We start from the raw sequence: 23389 nt of genomic DNA, 5'->3' as shown, positions 1-23389 counted from the left end.
GTTAATTAAAATCACACTATTTTCCAGCATTGTTATTTTAAGACACCTTTATTTCCGGAAAAGTTACGTTTAAAAGACATCTACTTCTCTGTCAAAGCTGCAGGAATAACAGAGGCAATGGAGAGCACAAGGACGGGATGTATTCCATCCCTGGATCCATTCATTTAATTTAGTCACTATTTGGTCTGTTTAAGTATCTTTGTTGTGTATGGTTTATTAGAATTAAACCTCAAGTTCTTATGTAAGATGTTGTTGTTTTGTCTTTTAAATAGCGTAGGTTGCTATAAAAATTACTACGCATCAAATGCGCGTGAATTAACTGCATGTAAGCACACACCACACGAGAATTCGCGTTAATTTAATGCATTTGTTCGCGTTGTTAAAATGCTTCGTTATATTCCTATAATAAGGTAGCTTATTAAACGAAATTGTCGCGATGTCGCAGTAAAGTAAAGTAAATATTTAACAAATTCTACAAATTTTCAAAAATTCAGTGTGCGAAACAATGCTCTTCCAAAATCGCAAAATTGTCGCAAAAAATAAAAGTCTTGAAAGAAAATATTTACCAAAGATAGATTTACTCCCGTAAACGCACCTAAAACTATATTACACGACAGTGAAAGCTGTGTATGTACGAGATGCAAATGAAATCACATTGGCCGTTTTCAATTTCACACTAGAAGACGGACAAATTGTCTAGACGGACAAGTCGTCTGACGATTTGTTCGTCTAGTGTGAATTTAAGACGGCTTTTTGACGACTTGTCCGTCTAGACGACCAAGTCGTCTTTGAAAAATCGTCCGTCCTAGACGGCCAAATCGGCGGACAAATTCAGACGACTTGTACGTCCAAAATCATGTCCGTCCCTTTTTCACACTAAGACGCCGGACTTGTCCGTCTCGCAGTAGACGATTTATCCGTCTAGTCGATTTGTCCGTCTTTAGTGTGAAAGCGGCCATTGTTTTACCTTTGTTCGCGAGTCCAGTTAGAAAAATACTTAGAATACAAGGACTTCCAGCAGTAAGAAAAAAAATTGAAAACGCGTAATTAAACTTATGGATAATTTTAGGTGTAATGATTTTGACGGTGTCACGTACGAATAGGTAATTAAATTTGGTTCCTTCTGAGTACCGGACACTGGTGACGTAAAACTAAAGTAATAAAAAACAAGAACAATACTTTCCCATAAATGCAGACCAATGCAATGTATAAAAATAATGAAAAAATCATTATCCCTCAGGACAGGTGGTTTCAAGCTACCTTGTTAAAGACCTAAAAACACCGCTGCTGATAGTTTTTAGAAGAGTGGAATACTAACTATGTGCAAATATATACAAAGCTCTGACTGATGAAGACGGTTCGAAAGTCGTTCAACATGAAGCATCAGTTAGCTGTTAAACAGTAATGTAATTCATCTCTGTATTACGTATATTATGATGCTGCGATAGCCAGTTCTAAAAAAAGAAAGGATAGAAAGATAGAAACTGCATTGTCACATGTAATAATAATAATGATCTTTAATTTATACAGGAGGTTCCACTCACTAATGTTTTTTTTTTTTCAGGGAGATCCTGTAATAAAAATGATGGCATAAAAAAAAAATGAATTAGAGATCAAAATTATTACAATTAAAAATATATAAAATTGAAACATTGAAACTCGTAGTAAAATTAATAAAAATACATTTAGTCATTTACGGTTAATACAACTATCTAGCTTATATATACCTAACATTTACATTAATGTTTTGCGCAGGACATTCTTAAATTCTTTTAAAGATAGTTTTTTGTTGTTGTTGGCGACAGGTCATTCCAATCAGCCAAAGTACTGTGAAAGGATCTAAGAAGTCCCCAGTTGGTAACATATTTTGTAGTTCGAATGAATTCCTTGGAGCGGGTGTTATAGCTATGATAGTCTTGTCCTCGTACAATGATGTTATTTCTACTGTTGTCATTAACTAAATTTACATATGGATGTAGCCAGCGTAGCTTGGCGTTCTAGTCAGTCAGGGAGAGCGAGAAATCGCGCGCGCGAGCAAAGCTCTCCCTGACTGACTAGAACGCCAAGCTACGCTGGCTAATATGGATGCAACATGTATTAAAGTCATGTGTGTAAATTACAACTTATTAGAGACAATGTTAGGATGACGTCAGGAGCCTAGCCAGTGCTTGCATCTGCAAAAGAGTTTAATATGTTTTGTTGCAAGCCCAAAAGAGATACAACCACACGATTAAACTCATTATTACATGAATTCTTCATTGTAATCCCCAATCTTGACTACCACTGAAAGTTATTTTTTTCATGTGGCAAGAGACGTGAGACCCCCTATTCCATTGGATATAAGCCCTTGTATGTACGCCCACTCTAAATCCTATAAACATAAGAATGAAATCATGAATGGCCTAAATACACAACCATGGAAACGGAATTTACGGTACAAGCGCATGATATGACTCATTAGCATATCACTGATCAAGTGACGCAAACTGCGTTATTTTGAGTACACTACGTCACTACCATATTTGGAAGAGATGTAAGCTCGTTTCCAAGCTTCTCTCAAATGGCTTCTCCGATACTATAAAAGACGCGCTAAAGCGCGCCCAAAACACACTCAATCAAAACAGTTTTTCGGCTGGTATCGTCCAGCTGATTATAATGGCATAGTATAGAAGAACATCTGTGTGTGTTTGAAATAATGGCTATTTTACAGCAAACTAAATACCTCATTGTAAAAAACTTTCACATTAAAAAACGAAACAAGCGGGAAACTTTGCAAGAGATACTCATTCCAATATGGTGGATTTTGCTTCTACTGGTCATAAAACTTGGAGTGCGGACAAAAGAGCTGCCTGCTGTCAAAGAGAGTGAAATTCCTACGATAAATGTCTCTACACTGGGGCTTTCTAATTCAGCACCGCAGGGAAATGCAACCGAAAAACCAACGATCGGATATGTCATCAACGAGGTTCCAAACGCTGTTCGAGTGATGGAGCTTGTGCAAAACGCCTCGACAGGAGTCGTGAACTATCTCGAATTTAACAGCACTGACAGCATGTTGGAACATTATAGGAAGCACGGCGAAAGCAAAGGTCTTCAAATAGGAATTGAATTCGCCAAAGGCAAAAAGACAGCCGTTGCCTACACGATTCGCCTCCCAGTAGCGGTTATTCCGTCGACTAAAAACAAACTTGTCGGTGAGTCCTAATGAAGTGGCTTCCTTTATTTAGCTTGTGTTTAATGTAAGTTTTCTTGTTTAGCAGTTCACAGAATGATGATACAACGATTTTGAGTTATTTTTTGTAATAATTTGGATCCTTATGTAAAAACAGGTCAAAATGTCAATCACTTTGATTGTTGACAAGGGTATGTTCCTTGCAGGTGTCCTCCCCCTTCCCCTCCCCCTTCCCCGTAAGAAACATTACGGATTGGCGCCCATTGAAACGTGTCGCCCGGGAAAAGTGGGGTACCCATGACGTTTTGCGGGCACCAAGCCTTGGAAACGAGACTGCAAAAGCTGCCGACAGTTTCGGTTTCTTTAGATCCTGAAGTGACAAATTCCCAAAAGGGAGTTGAACGCTATGCCCCTGAGTCCTTTAGAGGACAATGCCGATTGTTTGGAAGTGTCGGCAAGCTCTTTTTATCGAACAGTTTATGCAAAACCTCGAAAGTAATATTTCGCGACCAAAATTCGAAGCGCCGTACACATGGTGCGAATTTTGGCAATCCAGTCTGTTTTCAGTAACTTTTCAAGTCAATCTTGTTGTTTAAAGCTCGGATTTCTGTGAAGAAGGCAGGTTTTTTATGTCAACAAGAGAAAGCGGTTCTAAACCGAATGAAATTTGCCACGCGATACGCAGGTTAAATTTTAACACGAGTTTTGCATAAAGTTGTTTATATTTTAGCGGCCGATTACACATGAATATCGTGAACGTACATTCCAAGTTTTGTTTGAGGTTTGCTCGCCAAAAGCCGTGAAAATATCTTTGTTTCGACGAGAATTATTGTTAAGTTTAAAGCGAAACACTTTGGAAAGAAGGCAACCGAATATTTCGTGGCTCTCGCCGCTTCGGCACGGGTTGTAAACAATTTGCCGCTTTAATTTGCTGCTAGTCCGCGCCCCTCCGTTGGGGGGATGGGTCGAGAGGACGGCTGAATTTCAGACTAATTTGCTGCATGTGTTATTTACTTGCATTTTATCGGAAAACCTTATTTAAACCGATTAGAAATCATTGGGCGATTCCAGAAAATATCCGTACCATACCACGGACGGCTTCCATATTTTAGCCCCCCTTGCCTTCGGAAATTCCAAAATTCGTTATCCCCCCATGTCCTCGGAATTCCATAATCATTAACCCCCCCTCCCATTCAGATTTTTCATTTTTTAGTTAAGCTCTTTAGAATTCCCGTCAGGGTTCGCAAATACGCCCAATGTGGCGTATTTTACATCAAATTATTTCAAATGACTCGATCTGTACATAGAGACAGTCATTATGACTCGAGAGATTCTGGGATGAAAATGTAAAAAAAATTAGACTTTTCCCCTTACCCTTGTTCAACAGATACAACCTACATTAATTTTACATTGCCCCAAACTGGTGCAGAACATTAAAATAAAAATATCGCGTGATGCACGTGTGTAAACTCGGAAGATAATACGATCGAGTGCACTGACATATCCGCCATCTTGGATTTGAGCCTTCACGGTCAGCAGTCGCTCCCAACCCATGTGCTTCAAAATGGCGTCTCGAAGCGTAGCAAAAGAGTTTCCCACTCCACTGAATGGACTTAATATTTGTGGATCCGCTTTGACAAGAAAACAAAGAGCGAATGAAGAAGTTCATCAAAGTTAAGGCATCTGAAGATTGATGTAGAACCCACATTTTACCGATTTTCTTTTGTAAATGAACGCAAACACATGCCTGATCGATCGATACTTGTCTTGTATCCTGCTTCCGCTACGCGGTGTCAGTTCGTGCTTTATTTGCGACTTGGTAGTCCACAAAATAAGCATTTTCAAGGAACACATTCTTGTTTTCTCCTCTGGAAATCCAAGACCTGGAACTCCCCCATGCCTTTGGAATTTCCAATCGTAAGTATCCCCCCATGCCTTCGGAATTCCAGTTCAATGAACCCCCCCTTGCCCTCGGATTTCCAAAAAGCCGTCCGTGGTATGGTACGGATATTTTCTGGAATCGCCCATTTTCACAAGCAAAATAACAACTGTTTAGAGAAAGGGCAGTCGACAGAGTGAAAATTTCACCGAGCAAAGGAGTAAACAACAAATTTCTAATCGCTAAACTGTCTAGTAGTGGCGACTGACAATTACGTTTGCCTCCCGGGACTAACCACAAATCACCGTCCCATTATTTCCGCTGTCTTAGCAAAAACAATGGTTGAGAAATCGACCTACACAGGGGATTACTTGATTGACAATACGTTACGCATGCTCTGTGTTTAATTTTAAGCTTATTTGCATTTTCCCGTGCGACGCTTTTCAATGGGCGCGTTTCCATAATGGTATCTGCAATGCTTAAGTATCAATGCAACTCATATCTCACAGTTCTGTTGCACCAAGCTCTAGTTGCACAAAAATTTACCTAAGACAACAATGGCAACATTGCCCCTGTTTACATAGAAAGACATAGAGTACAAATATGTGACATCTATGTAAATAAAGAAAACGAGATGTATTAGTGTATCAGTCAATTCCAAGCGAGATCATCCCCCCTGGGCAACCCCTGGGCATTTGACCGCTACTGAGGCCCAGATAGTGGGGAATTTGATCAAACAGAAGCCCGGATGGTCGGGCATTAAGACTGTCCACAAAATGTGTCTAACTATAAAGAGCTAGCGAGCTCATGTGCATGAAGTTAAAATTTGGTTACATGAATGTAAAGTAGTGTCAATGTATCTTTTCCTATTATTGGCTGATTAAATAGGGCATGAGTGTCCGTTTAGACCTGGTGTTAACAAGAAAACCCAACTCACAGTGACATTTCAGCCCTGACCGATGGGGCATTTGAACATGCAACTGGCCCACATAGTGGGGAATTTGATCCGACATTTTGAAAAAGTCAAATGCTCGGGGGTTAACCGGGGGGCCATGATCTCACTTGGAATTGACTGATACATAAACAATAATTATTGCTTTTGAGTGTTCAGCTCTAGGGATGTTCTGACACTGATAGATGACTGCCTAGGTCTATATTTGCAAGACTACAAAGAATAATATAATTTCACTTTTTGATCGACATTGGCAAGCATTGCTGTCTTGGTTGCTAAGGTCCCATCTTGGTGGGAAATTGGATCTGATTAAAACATTTATGCAAAATAAGATAAAGACAGACAGATTTTGAGCTATATTTTAAAAAATAGGCCAAATATGACATTTTCCTAAAAAATTTGTGCAAAAAGTCTGTCTTAGATAATTTTTTTATATTTTGCACAAATGTTTAATTAATCAGAGCTAAATTCGAATTTCTGAAATTTTGAGGTGGGGCCATAACTAGTGTAGATTCCATTGAAACTACTAGTTCCCAGTCCCCTCTTAAACTCGGTCATTCATTTGGCCATTTATTAGCATTTTTATTGGTCACAAGTCGTATATGAGGGTTGTATGCCATAACAAACACTCATAAGACAAAGATAAAACATTTCTGAAAATTTTACCAAGGAGTTAAAAGTTAGCCTCATTTACACTCTCAAAACTGTAGTAAGCTATTCATATGAAAATATTAATATCACAAAGTGATAATTAATATATGATAGATGCAGGTGTGGCCATACTACTGAAAACCTAAAAAATTTCAGGCTCTGAGTGGGAATCGAAACCAATGACCTTTGCGTTACCAGTGCAATGCTCTACCACTGAGCTATCAAAGCCACATGAGAGCGGTTGTTTATGGGTAAGCCCTTTATGTGAGGTGGACATGATACTCGGCCCAAGTATATGTGAAATAAATGAATGTGTGTTCAGCAGTAACAATGAAATATATATATATATGATAAATGCAAGTGCAGCCATACTACTGAAAACCTGAAAAAAAGTTTCAGGCTCTTTCAGTCAAGAAAATGATGAAAACCACTATAATTATCACTAACTATTCAATACTGTTTATCTCTTTCAAGGCCAAGGGAAATGTCATAATGCATCCAAGTTTTCTGACCCTGGTGATTGTCCAGCCAATTCTTACATCATAGTAAAAGTTGCAACTTTACAAGCAAGTATTGATGCTGCTATCACAAAGGTATGGTACTACTATAATTGAAGGGGCGTACGGAAAAACGGCCCCTTGAATTTCTGGCTAAATCGAACATTATCAAAACAGCTCCAAATTTCGCATGTGAGTTTGTTTACGTGTGCTATACACTGTCCTGTGTTTCATTTCGCTGGTCTTTTGTTCGTTTTTCAGAAATAATGTATACAAAAAAAGGCATTTTGCAAGCTTACGTTCTCCCAGTCAGCCAGCAGACTTTCCTTGTAGGGTTTTTGCCTGTGTTATTTTCAAAACAAAGGAGAGAGCAGCGAAATGAAACACAGGACAGTGTTTATCACACATAAACAAACCTGGATGCGAAATTTGGAGCTGTTTTTATAATGTTCGATTTAGCCAGAAATTCAAGCGGCCGTTTTTCCGTACGCACCTTCAAATATCCCTACTACATGTATACCTCAGATGCTTAAAATTTTGTATTTAAATGGAAGTGTTTTCACTTCAGTCTTAATTATTTTCTTTCCCAAGTGTGCTATTCTGTTTGTAATTAGAGTTTTTCTTTTTATTTCAAGATTGAAGCCAATTTGCCATACTACATTGTCCCTAACATCCAAGCAAAGATGATGCCAAAGGAGGCATTCACACCATCTCTACAAGGATTTTCCTACACTGTGCTGATTTATATTGTGATGGCGTTTGCACCGTACCTCACTATACTTCTTGTTAACCTGGTACAAGAGAAAGAAACCAAGCTGAAGGAGCTAATGAGAATCATGGGCACATCAGATGTCGCCTACTGGTTATCTTGGGCCATTACATATGCAGTTATCATGCTGTTTGCGGTGCTCGTGATGAATGCTATCACTGTACCCGGTGGAATATTTGGTGGGAGCAACTACCTTGTGATGGTGATAATTTGCTACCTGTATGGCTTAACCATCATCACCATGGCCTTTATGTTCACGCCGTTCTTCAAGAATGCTAGGAGTGCTGGTCTCTTTGCATCATTAGGTACAACAATATTTGGTGCCATTGCTATTCCTCTTATCGCCATTGATGTGCCCAATGCTGTGAAGTGGGTAGTGGCGCTGTTTTCTCCAACAGCATTTGGTCTTGCCATTTCACAGGTAGTGTGTTGACTTGAGCTGTGATTTTCAAACATTTTACCAATCTTGTTAAATCTCCTCTCAAATGATCCTTAACTCTCTTAAGATCAATTATTTATTTTAGAATAGTAATTATTATGTTTATATGTGGGAGGAGTCTTAATAAACAAGGCTTAGTGCAGCAGTTAGCCAATTGTTCACTATAGTATACGTAGCTAGTTAGAGAAAATTAAACAATCAGAACAGTCAATTTTGTAAAGGGTAGACTGTCTCCCAAAGGGGGGGGGGGACTTGACCTATGTTTAGGTACAGGGGTGCCGCTAGGGGTTTGAAACCCTGATTCTGTTTAGGACAATAAGAACTTAAAATACCTACTCTGTGTGTAGGACAACACCCCCCTTTTTTTTTTCAAAATCGTCCAACTCAAAGAGGAAAATTTGCACCAAAATTATGCAATAAAAAATATACCGGTAGGTCACCATGCTTTTTTTTTTTTTTCAGGCTGTTGATGTAGAGGGTCTACATTTTCACAATTTGACCACCAAAGGAACATTTCCAGCCATCAATCTCATCATCATGTTGATAGTTGATGCTATTTTGTACTTTCTGTTGGCGCTGTACTTTGATGCGGTGATTCCCGCTGAGTATGGTCCACGGAAACCACCACACTTCATCTTCATGCCTTCTTTTTGGAAAAGTTTGTTCAGTGCAAAAGGCACAAAGAAAGCTCCTGCTCGACAGATGTCAGCAAGAGTACAAGAGGCATCTGATGATATTGAGGCCATGCCAGCAGACATGCATGGAAGTGAAGTAATAAGGTAAATAAAACAACAGGGCTCGAGACTATCAGTAGCCAACTAGCCAAAGGCTAGTAAAAAATGGAGTTTTGGCTAGTAGGTTTTGGGCTTTCACTAGCCAAAATGGCTATTGGTTATTTCGGGCAGATTTGTGAAAAGAAACTGAGAGAACGGAACTAACAAGTTCACTGTTGACATAAATCAAAGAATATGAATATGTGGACAAGCTAAGTTACCGAAAAGCGAACAAATGATAACTTTTTATTAAAAGAACTTTCTGGCGACGAAAGCGACGAATGAAAGAAAACTGTTTATGTTATGTTAATTATTTCAGTCCCAGTCTGGGAAATCGAGCATAATGTAGGTTGTAGCGTTAATCAGTGATTGGGTAAGGTTGAATGAACGAGGATGAAAAATCGCACAATGCGAATGTTCACTTATAAAAAATCTTTTATGTACACATGTTAGATGAGGTTCCGATGAATAATCGAAATTGTTCTGCGATGGGTAGGACCAAAAAAGCGAGAAGAAACCAATCTTGTCTGACTTGTCATGATTGGTTTTGTCTCAGGTGGCTTGGTAAAAAAAAAAACACTAGTTCTGGCTGGTAGAAAATTGGTTTTGGCTAGTGAAATCAAAGCTGTCACTAGTCACTAGGCTAGTTAGCAAAAAGTTAGTCTCGAGCCCTGAACAAAGTTATTTGTATTGTAGAGCAGAGTTCTGAATAAAGTCAAACCTCCTAGATAAGAATCAATTAAAAAAATGTCAAAACAATCCTTTGGTTTCTTAAGCGGGGCTTGAGAAACTGTTCAGACAATGCAAGCAGCTCTCAAACTTTGCTTGCTGTTCGGGACAGTTCGATACATGTCTTAGATACTTTTTAAATTATCTAGTCAGCAGATGACTTGCTATGAATCTATGAAACATTGGTCAAGACTAGGCTAAATCACTAAATGGTTTTGATTGTACTGGATTTGAAAAGAAGAGTTAAGCATCTCTGCTTTTGTTAATTATTATTGCAACGCCAGTAAACATACAAGAATTACATTTGAAATTTGAATGTATGCTTAAGATTTTAATTGTATAACAATATTCTTTTAGCATCCACAAGTTGAGGAAAGTCTTCCATGGAAAAGAGGATGTGGTTGCAGTTAATGGTAAGTATAAGATAATTAAAAATAATATTTACATTTTGCTTCTTTTCGTAAATAATATTATGCATAGTCATTTTTTGATAGATTGTTAATTTTAAATAGTATACTTATCATATCTCATGTAAGAGTTACTCGCTAATTCAGTTTCTTTTAAACTGCAAAAGAGTTTTTTAATAAACTACTATTATTATTATTATTATTATTATTATTATTATTATAACACATTACACATGTTACCTTTTTTAAAATATTATATATGAAATAAAGTTGTTGTATTCTTAAAATTTAAAAAAAATATTATTATTATTATTATTATTATTAATAAGCACATCTCAGATTTTAATATACCCTCATCCCAACTTGCTTTTTGATTTTTTTTCTACCTTTTTGGGACAAGTGAGCATGAAATGTTACTTACTATAAACAAAACAAAAACTAAAAAAATGTTGTCAACAGTGTTATTTTGTGTAATATAACACAAACGTTTCGGGCATAGCCCTTCATCAGTGTGAAAACCGTTTTCCAATGTGTGTACGCGATCGCATGCAACCGCTGGGCTTGAACAATGCTTTTCATTTCATTTAAACTGGGCGCACGCACTCAGGTTTCCGCACGCTCTTGGGACTTTTAAATCCAACATGCGATCGCGTACACACATTGGAAAACGGTTTTCACACTGATGAAGGGCTATGCCCGAAACGTTTGTGTTAATTACACAAAATGACACTGTTGACAACATTTTTTTAGTTTTTGTTTTGTTTATAGTACTACTTTGAAAGTGTCACGCATCTACTGGGAATTTTTTTACCCGCATTAGTCATGAAATGTTACTTGTCTGGCAGAAAGAGCTAAATGTATTGGACAACCAGACAATTTTTTTTAATCCCTGCGATGAACCATTGTGTGTGTCAACAGGGTTAGTGTTTTTTAGGTCGTTATCAGTTTTAAAGCATGTTAGTAGGTTAGTTACTTTTGCAAGTAGTAACACCGGTACGTAGTTTAATAATATTTTTAAAACGTAAATTTGAATAAAAGCCATTCATTTTTAAAAAGGAACAAATTTCCAAAGCACTTTTACAACTGAAACATGTTTCTCTACCAAGTGTCTGTATGATCACTGTTTAGCCAGACTGTAGGGAAGCTCTTAATTCACATTCACTTGACTTGCACCATTAGGGGTCAGTATGGATATTTATGAAGGGCATGTGACGGCATTGCTGGGTCACAATGGAGCAGGCAAGACAACTCTGATATCTATAATGACAGGAATGGTTCCTGCTACTGAGGGGAATGCTACTGTGTATGGAATGGACATCACTGATCCTATTCAGATGCAGGAAATAAGGAAAGTTATTGGTAAGCTAAAAACAATAGAGCTTTCATAACCCTCTTCCCCCCCACCCCATCCCTGCCTCTCTTTGTTTCAAGGTCTGAAAGTAATGCACCCCTCTGAAAGTAGCAATAAAATTAAAGGTTTGTAACTAACCCGGGCCCCCCCCCTCCCCAAAATAAAAAAAAAAGACCCTCTGAATTTTTTTTCTCTCTAAACATAATAATAACAGATACCAAGGATGATGCATTGATTATTCTGTTGTGATGTTTATTCTTTTCAATAACTTAAATCCCTTTAGTCACGCTATTCATGGATAAAAAAGAGTACCGGTAGCTAATATGTTTATGCTCACATTTTGTGCTGGTGATGTGTATGTTACTTTTTTCCTGAAAGAGCACCAATGAAGTCAGACATTTTAAAGTTATTTTGAGTGAACCAAACTATTGTTTCTGTTGTTATTTTTATTGAGCATGTACAGTCGACTCCCGATAACTCTAACCCTCGCTAACTTGAACCAAAATCGATTTCCCCTGGATTTCCGTCATACATAAATACAGTAATTTTAACCTCTGTAACTCGAACCCTCGATAACTCAAATCCCCCGCTAACTCGAAACAATTTTTGTTTCCCTTCAGGCCATTTTCTATATTATTTTACCCTTGATAACTCAAACCATGTCAGTCAATACGTGACAAGTCACAACAAACAGTGTACTGTAGTAAAAAACACTGACTTTGTTTTGAAATAAATACGAACACGAGTCAGAGCCGCCCCAAAATGCCCCCCAAAACACGAACTGTGCCATGTCATTGGCGAACATTGACGTGCTGCAGATGTTTAGTTTGTTGTTAGAGGTTGATACCGATAGCAAGTCCACCATGGAAAACTTTCAAGGATAATCGATATTGATTAGTTGAGAAGCATCAGGGCGTATAAAGTCAATCGCTTGAACTCTATAGTAGTAGCCGGACGTTGTTCTCTTTGAAACCTACAAAGTTCGCAGTACCCAGACATCTCCTGCTGCTTTTTTTCACATTATGTTTGAATACAATTTATACAGTTATTTGGAAATGTATTGTTCCATTTTCACTTGACTTTTCAATTCTATAATTGGATTAAAACGTACGCTGTATGAATTGAAAAACAGTTAACACCATTTTTCCTTATTTCCAGTCATTTGTTCTCAACTCTCGATAACTCGAACCTTTTTCATTTTCCCTCGAAAATTCGAGTTATCGGGAGTCGACTGTACTAAGTAAATGTTAGAAGTGATCTTTTATCTTCTTTTTTTTATGTTTGTTTGTTTCTGCAAGGTGTGTGCCAACAACAGAATGTGCTGTTCAACTTTATGACTGTGAGGGAACATTTAGAGTTCTATGCTGGGTTGAAGGAAGTAGCCATAGAGGAGCGGGAGGAAATGGTAACTTAACTCATTGTTCACAAAATGACAACAATAGAACAATTTCAATTGAGTGTCGTAAGACCAAAACCAAAGTTATCACTGCATGCACATGGGCAATTATAAAGGACACAGGCAATCCAGTGAAGCAATCAAAACTCGAAGCAAAAGGCATGTAGCTGGAATGTAGCACAGAAAAAAGGTGTGCAAGCGAGTAACAATCAGTTTTGGTTTTACTTGATCTAACTTCTGATTGGCTAAGAAAGTGGTGCAAGTTTTTTTAACCAATCAATAAGCATATTTAAATGCAAAACCAAAGTAGATGCAAATAATACTTTTAACAGTCACGTGAAAATCTTGGTGTGATTTTTTTAAGGTGAGTTCCCTGATGAAAGAGATTGACCTGGCTGACCAAAAGGACACATTGTCAAAAGATTTGAGCGGAGGGCAGAAGAGAAAACTTTGTGTGGGCATGGCACTTATTGGAGACCCAAAGGTAGGGATCTGTTGTTACGTGCATGGGTTAGAAACACTTTCAATTGAGTACCGTAGAATTCCGGTTATAAGCCCTGGGCTTATACAACTTCGTTAGGGTTTTTGGGTGGGCTTATAAGCAGAGGGGCTTATATTCGGGAGGGCTTATAAGCGGAAGGAAAAAAACGTTTCGAAACGAGCCTCGGGAGTGTTGATCGAAATACGATTTAAAGTTAAAAATGCACAAAAAAGCAACATTTAGCCCTGTTCAGTACTGTCATCCGGTAAGGGGGGGCTTATATCCGGGGGGGGCTTATAACCGGATGGAATTTTTTGTTTCCAGGTTGATGGGCCTATAACCGGGGGGGCTTATAAGCGGGGGGGGGGGGGGGCTTATAAGCGGGGGGGGGGCTTATTACCGGAATTTTACGGTATCTCTAAACCAAAACTTAAGTAATCACTCTGGCCAATCACAACGGACATAGACAATCCAGTCAACCAGTCAAAACTCAAAGCAAAAACATGTGGTGTTTTTTTCTTCTGATTGGTTGAGAAAGTGGTGGGAGATTTTTTTTAAAGGAATGTATAGGAAGCAGTAATGAGATTTGAAACAGTCAATTTATTTTGTTACTTATAGGTGGTAATTTTAGATGAACCCACTAGCGGAATGGACCCATATTCTCGGCGCCTCTTGTGGTCCTTGTTAAAGGAAAAGTGTAAAAACAGAGTGGTCCTCCTTACAACGCATTTTATGGATGAAGCCGACATTTTAGCTGGTAATATAGATGGCTGACTATGTAATTTTTAACAATCGTATCTCTTTCCTCGGAGAATGGTGTTTTTCCCTTTTGATGTTCAGTCATCATTTGTGGGGGCCTAACTCAGGTAATAGACCTCTTTAGCTACGTATGTAAATTGCCCATTGTAGATCACATGATGCTCTCAAGAGAATTGTTCCTTTGGCTTCCTGGAAATTATTCGTTCATTTCCACATGAATTTGTTTGAATTTGAAAGAAATAATTCTCAAAGGTAGCATTACGTGGTCTACAATGGGACAACAAGCAAATGAAGCTAAAGAGGTCTATTGAGAAGAAAAGCAAAAAAAAGTTTTATCCATTTGTTACAAAGAATGGATTGTTCCCTTCTTTGACTTGAAATGGTGAGAACGTTCTTGGTTGCGCCCATGGTTAGCTAACAGCGCTGTAGAACTGGTCTCATCTGAGGGAATCAGAACGTGTTTGTATAACTTGTACTTGAGTGTATATCTGAGGGAAATTTTTCGATTCTTAGTTATCTAAAAAAACCTTTTTGTCCAGTTTTATTAATTCTTTAGACTTATAACTGGTTAGTTTGAAACAGTCTGTGCTGTAAGGCTTCAGTGAATACTGTTTTGTTTTCTGCAGATTACAAAGCTATTTTATCCAAAGGAAAAGTGCGCTGTGCAGGAAGTTCACTTTTTCTCAAGAATCGCTTTGGAATTGGATATCATTTGAAGTAAGTTTTGTAACTCTCAGGACTTGACAAATGTGGTGATTTTTGCGCATGCTTTCTTGCCAGTCAACACAGCTTGTAGCTTGTTAAGTCAGCTTCTTAAGTTCTTCAATAAAACTAGTGGTAACCACAGGTTATAAAGTGCGGGGGTTGCAGGCCTCTCTCGGGCCCGCAATGATGTCTGGAGTAAGATGGGCATGGACTTTTCTTGACAGGCTCTTTAAATGAGAATTTGTTATTAATAGCAAAGTTTTTTTTTTGTAATGAGATGTTTTTAAAAATTCCCTGTTCTGCAAGGTGAGTTTATCTTATATTTTGTGGTTCAATTTACCCTTAATGGTACAATCTAGCATTTTCTTTTGGTTATCATCACAGTTTACTATAAACCAAAGGACGGAAAACACCAAATGAAATTGCATCAACAATTAAATTGAACCACAGCATTTACACTCAAAAATTAAAATACTTGTTTAGTGCAATATTTAAAGTGCTACTGCGATCAAATTTTCACCCCTTGCTTTTTTTAGCGTTTTATAGAGTATTTAACGAAAGATTCAAAATGCCGTTTTCCGTTTTCAAATATCTTTTTTAGTTCCGGAGATATTTAAGCTTACAAAAATCGTAAAATATGCAAATTAGGTGACTGATGACGTCATCTATTCAACCCAATTTTATGTCAGGTACAAAACTTGAGTTCTCTCAGTCATTTTTCTGCAGAGACCATTGAAACTTGGTATACTAATAGTTCTACAGGTGACACAAGTGCAGCTCTAATTAAATTATGTTACCATGGCAACGCACTCCTTTCCAGTCCCCACCAATTTATTTTTAATATTTTAGAATTTTTCAGTTTGGAAAAATGAAACCCGGGCAAGACGTTTGCCTAATCTCTTCATATGCTTGCCTTATTACATATGTAAAGCATTTTTGACAAATAACGATAAAGAATGCCAGAATTGGCCAGAAAAGCCTTTAGCATCGAGGGGATCTGGAACCTAGTGTGTTGCCATGGTAACCAAACTGTTGAAGTCAAATGGTAAAATACAATTAGCAGAGTTTTTCTGCAAAAAATCAGAGACTTTAGATACAAATTGGCTGAGATATCACTTTCTTCATATTTGATCAAAATTTAGTTGAGTCTATGACGTCATCGCTTTGCTAATTTGCATATTTTAAAAACTTGAATATCTCTGGAAAGAAAAGAGATATTGGAAAACAGTAAACGGCATTTTTCATATCATAAAGAGAACTTGTTAATATTTTAAAACGGCTACGAAAGGAAAGATGCGAATTTCATCACAGTAGCACTTTAATGGTAGCTGGCTCCAGAAGATTTGAAATTTCCTTTAAATCCAAGAAGGTATAACAAGATAATAATTTTTTCTTCAGCATGGCTTTAGCAGATGATTGTGACACAGAGCGGTTGACTGAGCTTGTTCAAAGCAAAGTGCAAGGTGCTCAGGCTATACGTCACCACGGAAAAGAAATGGCGTTCGCTCTGCCCATGGAGCAAGTATCGTATTTTCCAGGTAAAGTGAATTAAGTTTTAACCAGTTAGCCATGAAACAAATTATTGCGTTTGATTAAGAAGAAAGCAAACCTAATTTTGTCGCTGTCCTGTGCACATGTTGGTTGTCCTGCATAATTCAGGCGAAATTGATAACATCTACTCCCATTTTACACATGACTAATGTCAAAGTTTGGTCATGCGTCTATCCTAGCTTATCCAATATAACAAAATGGAACCAAAAATCAATCAAACCTAATCGAACACCAATCGTTCGATTAGGTTCGGTAATGGAACAAAAACACAATCGAACTCAATCCGGTTCGATTTTGTTCGGAATCCCGTCTTGATAGGTACCGGTAAATCACGCAGGTCTAATCAGGGGGACGGTGCACCGTACAAAATGTCCGCAATATAAACAAACATGAGTTTGGTAATTGAACATTCGATTGAGTTCGATTGTCAACTGTTCGGTTATCAAACGTTCGATTTTGTTCGATTGTTGAATGTTCGGTAATTGAATGTTTGATTTTGTTCTATAGACCAAAGTTATTGTGAGATCAATTATGTTCGATTACCGAAGCCAATCGAACGATTGGTGTTCGATTGGGTTCGATTTGATGTGGCGGGTCTATTAACCACTCCGTCAGGCGGTTTCCTGCAACAACGTCGTAAAATAAGGCTTCATTCTACAAGGGCAACTTCTCAAATTCCATGGGCTTTTGACGTTGTTTGCAAATTTTGCAAATTGCAAAATTTTCATCCGGTTTAGGGTTAAGACGATCTCCTTTTCAGCCGTGATTTTGGTCGTCACGCAACGCACGCTCTCACTGAGTGACAACCAAGCATTTGCAGTGTAAGGAACCAGCTCGAGACAAGTTGTACAAAACGTTTTACGGGTACGAGACATTTTAAATTATTATATGTAAAGTACTTGTTGGTTATCTTTGTAGATTTACTCAAAGCTCTGGAAGATAACAATGACAGTTCTGAGGTCTGTGCAGCCCCTTTACTCGGCGTGACCAGCTATGGTGTTGCCATGACAACACTCGAAGAGGTTTTTCTCCAACTGGAAGACACAAGCGAGGTAGAGAGTGAGTCGTCATCAGATGACTTGGAACCTCAGGTAAGAAATTCCTTGAGTGTTGAAACTTGTGTGGTTAGACAAAAAAATTTTCAAAGTGGATAGTTATTGGCAACTTGTCGTTATGTGGTTTTGTTCAGTGTCATTGGAAACTATTGCTGTGGAAAATTATAATCAGTTGTGCCAAATTTGAGACTAACCAGTATTTTGACAATTTTCGCGAAATTTAGTTCCTTTAAACCATATTTTTTGGCCAAATCGCGAAATTTAAGTCCCGCGAAATATGCCCGTTCCATTTTCGCGAAATTAAGTTCCCACGAAAATAAGTAACAATAAGGTACGACCTTTTGGTGCAGACGCATAGATCTGTGATCAGGTTCCCGAAGGGACGGCCCTTGACTCTCAGAGCTCTAAAATGTTTGTTTTGGAGCCAGGAGCTCAAACAAAAGTCTTGTTTATCGTTCTTTGGAGCCTCGCATCAATACAGTGGGTCTCTGGATTTGTTGTGTCTTGGAGACTTGGAACCCTGTACTGTTAGGCTGGAGCTAGACCTGGGTCCTAAACTCCTTTTGAATCCTGTGGAATGAAGTAGCACAACCAAAATCTCAAGACTTAATGATCTTACCCAGGATTTGAGCCTTGTTTACCTGTTTGAGTTTTTATCTGGCGGCTCACTCCATCGAAAGACTTCCATTCTAATGTACCAGTTAGTTTTTGTTTAGTTTCCCACACTGTGTTTACGAGGTAGTGACATAAAATTGATGACTTGTATTTCTTGCATTTCTGAAGATGGATAAGAGTTCTCAAAGTCTGCTAGCACCTACCGATGCCATCAACATTGAGGATGGAGGCTCAAGATACGCAGGGTCTGTCAACGCATTGCACAAGGCAGGAGTGGAGCTAAATAATCCAGAACTGAAGGACAATTCACAGAAACCGGTGTGGAAGGCAAAACAGCAGCTCTTAGCATTACTGAAGGTACGTTACTGGACTAGAGTAGAGCCGTATAACTTAAACAAACAGCATACGTTCCGGGACAGAGTCGGCTTCCGATTGGCCAAAGAAACATTAACAGCAACATCTTTTAGCCAATCAGAGCAAGGGCAATCACCCAACGTGCTGCACAAGAACAAGACTCGCACGACTTTTCCCGCCCTTTTCACAGGTTGCACATTTTCCCGCCTTGAATTACGCTCGATTTCAGAAAATTCAGTCATTAGATGTTTTTCATCGTTTGTATACAACAAGCTCGGAAGAATTCTGAGATTTAAACACTGAAGTAGTAAAGTTTTTGCAGAGGAAATTGTTATTTTTCGCAGCTTTATGTTTTATCATAATGCTCTAGAATGTTTGAAAATTCCTTTGTTAAATTTCAGATTTTTTGTTATCAACAGTTTTCTTGCTTTCTAAAGTACAACCTTGCAAAATTTCTTTAAATTCTAATGACTGGTTCGTTAGAAATCGTGCAGTTCTGGAAAGACAAAAAAATGTGCCATCGCAGCTTTTTGATCAACTGCGCACGCGCAGCATTAAAAACGTTTGTCTCAAAGCCTTGAGCTCATACGCTCAGACTTGAATCCAGAGAGCGTGCGGAAACTGTATTCAGTCACTGTAAAAACGTTTGTCTCAAAGCCTTGAGCTCATACGCTCGGACTCGAATCCAGAGAGCGTGCGGAAACTGTAGTCAGTCACTATAAACAAGGAAATGGATTTCTCCTGGGAAAATGTTTATTTATTTGTTTACCTTTTTACATATAAGCAATTTCCCTCAAGAAGAGAAGTGTTGGGGCTCAGTTTTGAAAATGTTTAAAATGTTTCTTCTATTTTCACAGATTCGCTGGTTAATGTCAATTCGTACCCCAGCCAAAATATTTTTCCAGATTATCGTTCCCCCATGTCTGTTAATTGCCGGCCTTTCGATATTACGCGCTAACAAGGACAGCACGAAGACAGCAGCCCGGCCAGAACCCCTTCATCTGGCGCCTGATTTGTACTTGAAACCTGGTAGCGATGAGGATTATGCGACAAATGCCCTTCTGCAGAACTCTACCAATCGAGCCATGGACTACGTAATGGGTTACTTGACTGAGTATGGGGTCGGCACCACGCTGGTGTCTTCTATAAATGATATGTTGAGCAGTTCATCTCGAGCATTACAAACCTTGGGATTTAACATTCGAGAGTTTCCAGCGGCATTCAATTTGTCGCAGCCCAGTGTAAGTATGTTTTTCTTGACTAAAATTGCAACAACAACTAGTTACAACAACAACGACAATGGCAATAAAAAAAAAATACGCCTGCAATTTCTAACGTATTTCTTTATCTATTAAGATTCAAATTTTATGAAAATTATTTCTCTTAACTCGCAAGTGCACGCAAGTTGTCAAAAAAGCCATTTAAATGCTACTGCGCGTACTACAATTCAGTATTTGAAGCAAGCGTTGACTAGCGTTGGGTGGCCAAAGGGTGAAAAACTTGCGTTCATTTGTGTGCAAATTTGGTCTCAACAAAAGTGAACGCAAGTCATCGCAAGTCAACGCAAGTGCACGCAAGTTCTGGCCAAACGGAGACGCAAGTAAACGCAAGTTGAAAACTTGCGTCCACTTGCATCTCCGTTTGGCCAGGCCTTTAGTATTTCAGTTTTCCCCACAAAAGCACTATGTTGGGGATTGTCCTTAGTAAACTACTTACCAATTAGACGGCGAGCTCGAGGTTTCTTTCGGCTTAAAGTTGAGAGGGGCTTCGCCCCACGTCAAGTCCACTTAGATATAAACCGAGAGCAAGCCGGCTAATTGTTTTAGCATACCGTAAAATTCCGGTTATAAGCCCTGGGCTTATACAACTTCGTAAGGGGTTTTGGGTGGGCTTATAAGCGGAGGGGCTTATATCCGGGAGGGCTTATAAGCGGAATGAAAAAATCGTTTCGAAAAGAGCCACGGGAGTGTTGATCGAAATACGTTTTTAAGTTAAAAACGCATAATAAAGCAACATTTAGCCATTTTCAGTACTGCCATCCGGTAGAGGGGGGCATTTATCCGGGGGGGGGGGTTATAATCGGATGTATTTTTTTGTTTCCAGGTAGATGGGCTTAAGCGGGGGGGGGGGGGGCTTATAACCGGAATTTTACGGTAACCTAGAGACGGATCTATTCAACAAAAAGTTAAGTGAAAGTTGTTTATGTGATTCAGCAATTTTACTTGCGTGTGCCTCCAGAACAGTCTATCGAAAATTTGACCGCCCTTGTGTAGCCTATCAGATTGAGAGTTTGCCATAATGGTGATCTCTGGGTTATGCTAATTCAAAACAGTTATTAATTTCAACGGAAACGGGTCTCGGTTGAAATAGCAGAAAATTCTACCTTGTGACAGTCTACTAAGCTTCAAGGAGATATGTCACAGATGAAGCATCTTGAAAAATTGACCCTTTTGTTTTTCAACTTTGCTTTTTCATTCTAAATCTGTTTGCTGTTACTTCTTTGGTGTTTTTTATTTTATTTTGGAAATCTATTATTCTGAGTTTTCCTTCAAATTTAATTAAAAATTTTGTACTTCAGAAAAAGTGACTCAAAATGCCGTGGCATAGATCCTTAAACATTCGCGCAGGGCCTTACAGATGAGGCATCTGCCTCTAGATTTTATCCCAAATTTTAAAAAGACTGTTACAGTTGAACTCCGGTAACTCGAACTCTGAAGGGAAACGAAAAACAGTTTGAGTTAGCGGGGTTTTCGAGTTCACCGAGTAGAAATGACTAAAAAGTCCAAGGTCCAAGGGAAATGGAAGTTTGTTCGAGTTAGTGGGGTTGTTGGAGTTATCCCAGTTCGAATTAGAGCGTTTTCACTTGAGTGTCGAAAGTAAATTGCGTTTGCTTTGGTTTTGAATTACTACGCTTAGTGATTGACTTAAAAATCTCGCGCCACTTTATTAGCCAATCAGAAGTAAAACCAAAACCAATCGTGACTCTCTCGCGCACGTTTTCCCGCGCCTTGTGCCAGCTACATGTATTTGCTTCGAGTTTTGATTGGTTTACTGGATTGCCTGTGTCCTTTGTAATTGGCCAGAGTAATTACTTTGGTTTTGGTTTTACGACACTCAATTAAAAACCGCTCTACCAGGGTTCTACTGTAGTTGGAAAAATAAACCCCCCTTTAGAGGCTTCATCCTTCGGCACTCGCAAGAGTCGCCTCATCTTTGTCGCGATTGATACTTAAATTCAACCTTCTTTTCGAAATTTTTCAGGATCTTTCTTCAAGCTTTGAAATGCGATACAACGACACAACAGTGCATTCTGTACCTCTTGGTGTCAACATCCTAGGATCTATTCTGCACATGAACGCACTCAAGAGCCAAAATAAAACTCCTTATCCACTGGAGACCACCATCCTTCCATTCCCTGGCCTTAAACCGGAGTGGACTTTTGACTCCACAGCGTACACCTCAATCCTTTTGCTTGGCTTAGCTCTCATTGTTATTCCTGGTGGCTTTGGTATTTTGGTTGTAGGAGAACGCCAGGTAAGAAGAAAGAAGTAGAATTAGGCGGAGGGAGAGGGGGTTGGAAATATTCATTGAAGTTTTTTTTGTCAGTAAACTCCCGATTTTTCGAACCTCCAGGGGAAATGAATATTGCTTCGAGAAATCGGCAGGATTGTGAAAATTTAGTTAAATGACTTTTAACGAAGTTAACCTGGGTCATTTAACAAAGTTTACTGCCACGAGCTAGCGGGCGCCTTTGGCTAGCGGTCACCTTGTTAAGTGCAGGCTTACATGACAGAGCGCTAAAACGGCCGGACATGCGCAGTGTGCGTCAAATGCTGCCCGCGCCATGACTCCCGCCATTCGATTTTCAAAATGGCGGACAGCGAATCAAAAAAGAACACGTCATTGAGCGTTCAAAGCGCCGCTGTTCTCCGTCCATCACTATTTGCAGTCGCATCACAAACAGCTGTTGTTCATGGAGGACGCATCTAGGCTATTTGTGAAGACATCGACGAAAAAGTTCTGGCATAAAAAGGCTGCCATTTGTGACTCACTTTTGAGGCGAAAGTTACGCTTCTTGTTTTTGTCGGGACAAGTGTTTGGCGTTTATTAAGGTCACCGCTTACTCAGTAAGCTCAGGAAAGGCAAATGTTTGAGAGGACTAATTTCTCTAAAACATATCAAAAATGACTTTTTTTTCGTTTATATGAATTTTTATAATCGCTGTTTAAAGGAGGACTTCTGCTGTGATGTGGCGATTGTTGTAGAAAGACAGAAAAGGTTTCTTGCCCGCCGAGATTGCAGTTCAGTGAGTACGAAATCGTGAATTGTTTTGTTTTTACGCGATAGTTTTCTAACTTCTCGGATCGTAGGAATATTACGCAGTTGATCATTTAGGACTTATCTTGTTGTGTACGTAGATTTTAGTCGTTGAAAGTTTTGTAATTTCTAAGGAGTATTATTGAATTAAAGATTTTGTTCATTTTACTGAAGTCGTCGTAATACTTCCATTATCTTGTCTTTCTGTGTGGTTTGCCAAGACTTGCACACGCCATATTTTCCCGCCCAAACCGCGGCTACAAATCGTCCTGTCAAGGTCAATTATCGTTGTTGCCAATGTGCAATAGTGTCGGGGATTTTTTATTTTTATTTTATTTTTTTATGAATATGCAGCACTATGCACTGTGTTAAAGCTCCCCGAGAATTGCGTAAGAAGCCGGCTGGGGTCGACTGTTGGGGTAATGTGTCCCTGTTTACAGACATTCAAGCACGGGCCTGTGGTTTTTTACAGAATGTGACGCTTTGTAAAAAGCACTTCGACGAAAAAATTAATGAAAACAAATTGAAATGTTGCTT

At 38.8% G+C, this 23389-nt stretch overlaps 1 protein-coding gene across 2 annotated transcripts in view; it reads left to right on the top strand.

Annotated features, from left to right (window-relative positions):
• The first annotated feature begins 2562 nt into the window (after window positions 1-2562).
• LOC144633958 (cholesterol transporter ABCA5-like) overlaps window positions 2563-23389 on the top strand; it is a 42489-nt gene continuing 21662 nt past the window's right edge. For both annotated transcript variants that reach the window (XM_078492889.1, XM_078492888.1), the window contains exons 1-15: window positions 2563-3194; window positions 7129-7247; window positions 7787-8341; window positions 8822-9138; window positions 10219-10274; window positions 11448-11627; window positions 12918-13024; window positions 13380-13499; window positions 14115-14253; window positions 14882-14972; window positions 16359-16498; window positions 17430-17602; window positions 18350-18538; window positions 19393-19776; window positions 21797-22069. In XM_078492889.1, the coding sequence (XP_078349015.1) occupies window positions 2696-3194; window positions 7129-7247; window positions 7787-8341; window positions 8822-9138; window positions 10219-10274; window positions 11448-11627; window positions 12918-13024; window positions 13380-13499; window positions 14115-14253; window positions 14882-14972; window positions 16359-16498; window positions 17430-17602; window positions 18350-18538; window positions 19393-19776; window positions 21797-22069 (3342 nt within the window). In that variant the 5' untranslated portion in view covers window positions 2563-2695. The remainder of the gene's footprint in view (window positions 3195-7128; window positions 7248-7786; window positions 8342-8821; window positions 9139-10218; window positions 10275-11447; window positions 11628-12917; window positions 13025-13379; window positions 13500-14114; window positions 14254-14881; window positions 14973-16358; window positions 16499-17429; window positions 17603-18349; window positions 18539-19392; window positions 19777-21796; window positions 22070-23389) is intronic.

Source organism: Oculina patagonica, chromosome 12 (genome assembly GCF_052425735.1).
Source record: "Oculina patagonica isolate OP01 chromosome 12, crgOcupat, whole genome shotgun sequence".
NCBI classification, from domain to species: Eukaryota; Metazoa; Cnidaria; class Anthozoa; order Scleractinia; family Oculinidae; genus Oculina; species Oculina patagonica.
This window is presented reverse-complemented; position numbering and strand designations above follow the sequence as displayed.